At 23.4% G+C, this 9,342-nt stretch overlaps 1 protein-coding gene across 3 annotated transcripts in view; it reads left to right on the top strand.

Moving 5' to 3' along the window:
- The first annotated feature begins 2,455 nt into the window (after positions 1-2,455).
- LOC135927685 (LIM domain-binding protein 1-like) overlaps positions 2,456-9,342 on the top strand; it is a 47,727-nt gene continuing 40,840 nt past the window's right edge. For 2 of the 3 annotated variants that reach the window (XM_065464014.1, XM_065463878.1), the window contains exons 1-2: positions 2,456-2,590; positions 2,635-2,755. In XM_065464014.1, the coding sequence (XP_065320086.1) occupies positions 2,496-2,590; positions 2,635-2,755 (216 nt within the window). In that variant the 5' untranslated portion in view covers positions 2,456-2,495. The remainder of the gene's footprint in view (positions 2,591-2,634; positions 2,756-9,342) is intronic. The other variant, XM_065463937.1, reaches the window with a different exon arrangement.

Here is a 9,342-nt window from a genome sequence, read left to right as displayed (position 1 = left end):
TATGAATAAAATAAAATAAAATTAACAAATAAAAAAAATAAAAATAAATACGTACCGATGACACGATGTAGCGATGACGTAGAGAGGACATCGGAAAATTATAATATAGATAGAGGAATATCAACTATATGTCTTTTTTATAAATAAATTTCTTATACTTGTTTCAATAACATATATAATACCTAGACTGACAAATCATTCATTAAAAATGTAACATCAATGCAAAAAAGCTGAAGACGCCATCTTGGTTACACTAATCATTATTAAAATTTTAAACGATAGTCTAATTTATTCCTATATCTGATGCAAACTTTATTAAAGAATTACCTGATCATCGAGATAATAAGGAAGCAAGTTATCAATGTAGTAGTTTTTAACATGAGAATAATTACTATATGTGTTACCAAAATTGCGGGTCCAGCTGATTTGCTTTTAACGACGCTTAAAAATTTATTTTAATGAATTAATCATCAGTCTAGGCATTATATATGTCATTGACTTGTTGGGAATAAATTATTACCATGCTTTTATATTAATGTATATAAAAGTTATTTATTATATTTTATATAAACTAATAAAAATATATTTCATATTTTTTGTTCCAAGCTTTTTTTTTTATTAAAAATAACCTCCTATCTTGTAAAAATATTTTATGACTATGAGACTAAGGTAACCCGGATAAAGGTCAGGCAAAAGCGAGCCAAAAGCATGCCAAAATGGGGTCTGGGGGCGAAGCCCCAGTATTTTTTCAACCCCCCCCCCCCCCTCCTTAAAAAAATCATGGCTACGCCTATGACCTCACAACATTTTTTGATTGAGATAGCAAAAACAGATGCCCGAATTAGAACCCTAAAAACGACTTCCACTGATAATTTTTCTGAAATAAAGGATACTAATATAATAGAAAATCTCTTAAAAGCGTTTTATAAATCTAAAAATTCTCAAATTAGTATTTTTTATCATTTTTCTTATATTAAAAATATGTATATAAAATTAAATACTGTCTTGCCCTCAATGCTGGTGTTGAGAAATTATTTAGTAAGGCAAAACTTCCTTATGATCGCTCTAGACTTGGGAATGATAATATAGAAATTATTTTTATCAAAATGCAGCAAAATAAATAAAAAATAAATATTACAACATATAGTTATTTTTATTACATAAATTATAATCTTTTTGAATAATTTTTTTTTATAATTCAAACTAACTATATTTAATATTTATAAATGTTGATTTAATTTTATGTATTATATATTATGCAATTATACTGTAAGCAAAAAAATAAATTATTTTATAAAAATTAGCCTAAAAAGTAGCCAAAGCTACTTTTAAAAAATAGTACCTGCTAATAACGCGCTACACTCTCGCTACCCAATGACAAATAGCGTAATCGGTAGATCGCTACTTTTAAAAGTAGGGTTTAACAACTCTAATAAATATAAACACGCACACAAATTGATTAAATTTAGATTATATTTATATTATAATTTTAGGATATCCTCATTAAGTATTATCATAATGGCATCGTGCCATTACAACGTAATTCATTATGTATTTAATAGATCATATGACTTATTAAGTTCACTGATATCTTTATCAAGAATGATATATTTCAAATTTTTTTTATTTTTTCATCTATTGAGCTTATTGTCGTGTTAGATTATTAGGTATGTATTTATCAGATATCTGAACATTATTTTATTTTTTTAAAGTGAGAGACGCAGAGGAAAGGTAGAAGTTATTAAGTTTATCTTCATTTTAAAATATCATTTTAAGTAATAATTTTTATCAAAATTGTTACATGATTGTAATTAATGTTTTATTTTAATTTAAAGTTTAATGGTTATAAAGGCGTTAATGTCATATTATATTTTGACTTTACATGTCCATTTAAATGTTTTTTATTTTGAGGTGTCAATTTAACATATTACCAATTAATTGATTTGACCAAGCATATATATGACTAGATGATATATACAAAAGAAGATCATTGAAGTTTAAAGAAAATAAAAGATTAAATTATTCTCATTGTATATCGATCAAACTCCATATATAGTTCAGACAACCCCTCTTGTATCAAAAATAAAAGGAGGATCATTACTTCAACAAATTAAGATACATATATACAAAAATTATAATTAACAACAAGGTAAAATAATATGATTTAAAAAAAATATAAATTAGTTAACATTTTTTTAAAGATAAGAGGTCTTAAGTTTTCTTATTTGTAAAATATTTAATTTGCATAATAATATAAAGTGAAAACTTAAATATAAAGAAATCGAAATCAAAAATATATGTCATAGGAATATCCAAGAAAAATATTTACTTTCAAAAATATTAAAGTTATAAAAAGTCCGTGATTATAATAAAGTTAAATAAAGCAACGCATTAACATAATGCATACTATAAATTAGGCTAAAGATGGTGATCATTCCACTATTTAATATGTGGAGTTATATATAATCTTCCATTATAATTAATAAAAGCTTTTAATGCAACTACCCATGATACCTCCAGGGCATCATATTCCACCTGAAGCCATGATTAATCATGAACAATATCATTCCAATATGTATAACTATCCTATGTAAATATTTTACGATTCAATATACATATTTATATAATTTATAGGCGACCAATCCACACTCAGTTTGGTCCACCACCAAATCTTATAAATCCATCCTTTAATCATTTTCTTCATCCCGAATATAGAATTTATGAACTCAATAGAAGACTTCAACAAAGATCAGAAGTAATATAAATATAGTATATAAAATGGCTTAATCACAATACACTACATTTTTATTATAAATTTGAAAACTTTCAACCAAAAGTTGTAATATGATAATTATTTATAATACAACTATATAAAACACCTGTTTCTGTTATAAGTATTTACATATTAAATTATCATGTAAAATAAGTTTATTAATATCAATATTCAGATAAAGATTTGCCAAACAATATTATAAAGTTATTCAAAATGATAGTGTCTTTAATAATTTTTGTTTTCGCTATCAATCTACTGATTTATTTTTTAAAAATTACCAAAGTTAATGATAAAATTTAACAAAATGTACTTGTTCAGAAATAACTAAGGTTTATTTTTAATTTTTTTATTAGTATTATTTTAATAACTGTTACTTTTTTTTATAAAACATTCATTTTGAGCTAAATCATAAAAAAAGTGTCTTATAGTTTAACAAAAGATAGAATTTCAAAATATACTTCGATTAAGGTGTGGAAAATTCCTACAGAAGAATTTATAATATAATATATAATTAGAAATGTATTTAAGTTAAATAACATGATGAATTCCATAACAAATCAACTAAAAAGAGTCAATTTTTATCAGAGTTTTTAAAATTTTGTATATTGACACTATTTACTATAACTAAGAAAAAATTGTATTTTACTTCCTAACTCACAAAATGCACTTCATTTGTTTTCAAATATCTTAAGAATAATTATGTTGAGCAATAATTTAAATTTTATTACATAATATGGTATACAATGAATGTGATAGAAATCCTATTAATACCAATAACCAGAAAAAACTGAAATGATCATTGAAAAAGGCATTTTTTTCTGTAGATAAATACCAGACAACTTTATAGTACAAATTTATAGACTTGGATGAATGTGGGTCTAGGAGCTGTGACCTTTATATGGCTAAAAGGTTCAAATTTAACATATATTTCATCATATTTACATTTAATACTTATTTAATAATTTTTATTAAAAATTATCTCTAAATAAAAGTCCTTTATTATTTAAAAAAAATATTCAAGAGATAATGTGGTTTATTTAAAATAGGGCTGTGCTGATCCACATATTTTTCACGATCTGATATTTTTCTATATTGGTTCAAAATCAATACGATATTTATTTTATATTGATTTTTCACCACCCCCCTTTGAACCAAATGTAATTAAGAAATCAATATTTTTTTATGCAAAAAATAAATTATGCATTTAATTTAATTTTTTTATTATACAATAATTAAAAAAAGTTTACAGATATTGGTAGTATTAAATGAATTTTTTATTATTCCTCCCCATGAAATTAGAATTCTGCGATAACACATTTTGCAAAATTATCTTTTTCTTTTGAAAAAATTTCCATAATTCAGAAATCATATTTAAAAAAATTCTTTTATTTAAAGTATAAATAATAAAATTGATATTATTATTTAAAAAGATTTAAAATAAATAAACTTTGGTGTTCCTTTCTATTTTTATAAAAAACTTTTAAAATACTATAAATCTATTTAAAAAAATTAATAAAATTTAAGGGGTGTTGTGCATTCGTATTGTTTAAAAAAAATTATTTAGAAAATATTATTAATATAATATAAATATACATAAAATAACAAAAAAAAGAAAAGTAAAAAGATCGGATCGGGTTCTTACAGGTATTGGCCTGACCAATATTTTTGAAAAATGCTAAATATCGGTGCAGATCCAATCCGATATTTAATATCGGCACAGCCCTAATTTGAAACTTTGATTAAATTTTCTCTCAAAATTGCTTAAAAAATAATTTTAACTTATTTTAGCATTTATCAAAAATAAAAGAAAGATGTAATTTATAATTTAACCAGAATTCAAAAGATTATATAATTAAACAATGATTAGCAGGAAATTGCACTACCTTTGAAATGCTGTCAAAATCTGCCAAATAATTTGTAATTATTTGATCTAAAAATTAAATAATTGGATTCCTCATTCTTATAGCTTCACAATAATTTATTTCAAAGCTCATTAAAATCTAATTGAAATGTTGGTGAATTAGTTATTGCTCACCTTTCAGCAAATTGTACATTTGTAGTGCAGGACTGTTCACAAGGATTCCATTGGAACAATAATCAGATCACTATTCACACACTTTATTACCTTTAATGCCATTTCCAAATGATCTTTTTTCGGAGGCATGTTTTTCACATTTTTTACTTCAAACAATTTATATTATGCAGCTGATTTTTTATAGTACAAAATATTTTAATAAATAACTTATAAAAGATAACAATGTTATTTTAAAGTTAATATATTTATTTAAATATAAAAAGCATATAAAATACTTACAGGATTAAATTATTTTCAAATTGCTTATATTAGCAGAATAAGCATACTGAATATTCAGAGGAATAATTTATCCAAGAGAAAGATAAGACTTAATTTTTATAAAAATATCTATTGATGCTGTTATAACTTATAAAGAATTAAAATTTTAAATGGCATTCCACATAACTGTGTTATAATCTAATTATTTGTAAATATAAATTGTATAAAATTTATAATTGTATAATTAATTTCAATAACATATATGTCATATTAGCTAAGGTTTGTAATTATTCCCATATATTCATGGACAAATGTAATATCTGAATATTCAATTCTATAAAAGTAATCATGGATAGTTATCTAATAATTCTATTATCATAATTTCCTTAAATTCATTGAATACCTTATTTTAATTTAATAATGGAAATATAAATTAATATATTTGTAGCAAATTTAAAAAATTCTTTGTTGCAATATCAAACTATTTGCATTTTAGCATATAAAATCCACAATTCAATCTTATAATACATCGAATATTTTCTTTGAGTAAGTATGTTTCACCTGGTATTGCATAATATTATATTTAAAAAACAACTTGTTCACTTCAATAATATAAGGCACCATTTAATCATTAAAAAATATCAAAAAAGTTAAATATTAAAAATACAGAATCACAATTTGGAAATATAAACCGATTAAGCCATGTTTGTTTTTTACTGACAGAATAACCAAAATTTATTATTTTTCTGACATGGGACAAAGTCAGTGACATTTTTTTACAACTGCACATGGTAAAAATCTTTGTGGCAGTTTTGGGAGCATTACTAAATGGTTAGCAGCTTGAGAAAGCTTGCATCACACACATAAAAATCACCTATTGACAACAATGGTATATAACTATGCTAGAAATAATATCAAGAGGAGTAAATTATATATTTATGAGCAATGATGAATATTTAAGTGTGGAATATTATATTGGAAACAGGTTTTTTACAACTGAAACCTAAAAGTTTTATACTTTTATCCCTAAGAAAAAATAAAATGTAAACAAAGCAAAATTTATTCAAATTCTTAGAGTGATTTAATATATGATATATTTTATAATTTTTATATAAAATAAATTTTTGATTGTATTACATGTAATTGTAACAATTATTTAGCCAAATAAAGTTATCAATATTTTTATAATTATTTTGCCATGTATTTTGAAAGAAAATTTGGCCAAAGTGTTAAATAAATAAACCACGTTACCCCCCCTCCCCCCCCCACTACCTCTCAAAGATTTTTTTTAACTTTCATTTAAACATAATTTTTAAATAAAATTTTTTACATAAGTATCTTTTAAATTTAAATATGAAGGTATTTATGTTAAATTTGATCAATTCATATAAATGGTTACAACTCTTAGATCCACGTTTATCCCAGTCTAGGATTTTGTACAAATTTAAAGCAGTCTGGTATATATGTACAGAAAAAAATAATTTTTTTATTACCTTATTTTTCTATGGACATTTTCGGTTTTGTATTTCTGATTTTTGGTATTAATATTATTAATATCATATTAGCAGTCTGGTATATATCTACAGAAAAAAATAACTTTTTTATTACCTTATTTTTCTATGGACATTTTCGGTTTTGTATTTCCGATTTTTGGTATTAATATTATTAATATCATATTCATTATTAATATCATATTCATTTATGTATCATATTGAAGATCTATTATTAATAAAATCGAAAATATTGCTCTACCTTAATTGGGAAGTAAAATTTTGTTTTTTTTCTTAGGTATAGTATATGTTACAAATATACTAAATTTATTAGAAATCAGAAGGAATCGATTGAAACCTTAGTTGATTTGATATAATGCATCATATAGCCATTGGATTCAATAATAAAATTTAAATAATTATATTAATTAAAATTTTCCAATAATTTTTAAGAATAATTGTTTTAGACATTCATCATTAGACTCGGTTTTTAAGCTTTTATCTTAGTTTTCTATGAGTTCCTTTAAATATGAAACTAGTTTTTTAATTATTTCATTTTGTGACTGCCATATCCAATGCCATTCAAGTTTAAATACTGAATATATTATGGAGGAAATAAATACTGATCTTTGTATATATTAGAGATCTACAAATCTCGAACTGACCTGACCCTATCAGGCCCAACCTATTTTTAAAAAATAATTTTAGTTCAGGATATGTCAGGCCTAATATTTAAAAAAAATTGGGGCCGAGCTGGGTTGGGCTTTTATTTTTAGATATTCAATTCTGTAAAATAAATGATATATTTTAAAATTCTTGCAAGATACAAGACATATATATTTTTTATTTATAGAAAGTTTTTTGTACAATTAAAAAACATTAAATTTTTCTATATTTAAATAAATTTATGTGGGCAGATAAACAATTTTTATTTGGTGTCAGAGTTTTTGGGACAAATAAAATAAAATCTTTTGGGATTGGGGCCACACCAGACAAATTTTTTAAAAAAAATTTGGGCTATGCAGGGTTTGAAAAATTAGGCTTGATGTAGATCACTATATATATACTTAAATCCAAAATGAATAAAATATAAGTGTAGATATTAGAGATCTGCAAATGATTTTCATATATACGCTTAAATCGAAGATGAAATTATAAGTATAATTGATATTCGAGATCTGCAAAGTCTGATCTGTCTCGTTTCAGCCCTTCAAGACTTTTTGCATAAGTTACCCAAAACCTTTCTCTCTCATTGGATTTTTTGTTTGCAGACTTTACTCATTAAAATTTGCAAATAGTTTGCCCTGCCATTACATTTTTATTTACAAATTTCCAAACTATCCTATTTATATATATAATTTTTCCCTAATTTTAATTAAAACTCTTATATTTATCCTCTATGGCTATCTATTTCTTTCTACAATAAACATTTTATAAATCTACCAGGTTTGACATCTATATAGTGTATTTGTAATTGGATCATATCATAGATAATTTGCTTAATTTTTTGTGACCCTCCTATTAGTGATTTACAAAAATTTATCTATTTGTATCATCTTTGATTCACTGTAATTTTTTAAATAAATAATACTGTTGCTCTTATAGGTGTCAACTAACCCATCTATATTCTGATTATCTTCACTTTCTAAAATAAAAAAAATGCAGGCTTGGACCATGGCAAACATATATCACCTAAGTTATAACTATCAGATATATTTATAAAATAATTTTTAGCTTAAATTTTTATAAAATATAAACCATATTGGAGTAAAATAGACACTAGCCAGAATTAAAATATTTCTGAAAAGTATTTGAAGTAAACAGGAGAGAAGAAAATGAAATAAATGTTTGTGTTTTCTTCAGCTTTAAGCCTAATTTATAGTAACCACAGCTTTGCATCGCATCACGATACTTAATAAATATTGATGCTAATAAAATAAACACAGTTTATATTATTCAGCACTGTTAATTAAGCGATGTTTACCCTTTCTCGCTTTGAAAAAAATGCGTCCTGTTTGAAAAAGGCCTTATCCTTTTTCTAATTAAAGGAATAATATTTGATATATGGGAAATTCAACGATATTGACTATAATAACTATTTAAAACACTTATCTTTTCTAAGAAATAAAAATAGAAAGTGATTAGAGAGATATAAAAAAGATTAGAATAAAGGAATGATAACTCTAACCCTTATACTAATTGATTTTTTATTACAAGGAAAATTTGAGCACCAGTCATAAAATATTTTTTTCTCAAACTTATATCTATAGGATCTCATTTATTATTAAGCAAATCGAATTTTTAAAAATATAAAACTTCATAGTCTTTTCTAATATACAATTTTTGTTCCAATATTATTGATTTTTCATATATGTATTAATTTTTTAAATAGTGGTACAAAAAAATAATAAATTCCAATTTACGAAAAAATCCATATAGATTTTTGACTAAATCATTAACAAACTAATATTAAGAACTACATACGAATCGTTTAAAAGGCACATCATTGCTTTATAATTGGAGGGTTTTTAATTTTTTGAGTTTGCTTTCTGCATTTATTGAAATAAAAATTAATAAGTGTTTTATAATAATATTGAAAAAGTTTCAATCGTATTGTACTATTAATTTAAAATTTCTCCTAGCCTTGTATATCTAACATAAATAACTGTTAAAATAAGATGCGAAAATTTATTTGAATTGTTAAAAAAAATATAAAAATTAAATTTTAAGTTTTAAGAATGATTATATAATTAATCAAATAAAATATAAACTCTTTCCCCACTAAA

The sequence above is a fragment of the Gordionus sp. m RMFG-2023 genome, chromosome 1 (assembly GCF_954871325.1).
Source record: "Gordionus sp. m RMFG-2023 chromosome 1, tfGorSpeb1-WG-v2, whole genome shotgun sequence".
Taxonomy (NCBI): Eukaryota; Metazoa; Nematomorpha; class Gordioida; order Chordodea; family Parachordodidae; genus Gordionus; species Gordionus sp. m RMFG-2023.
This window is presented reverse-complemented; position numbering and strand designations above follow the sequence as displayed.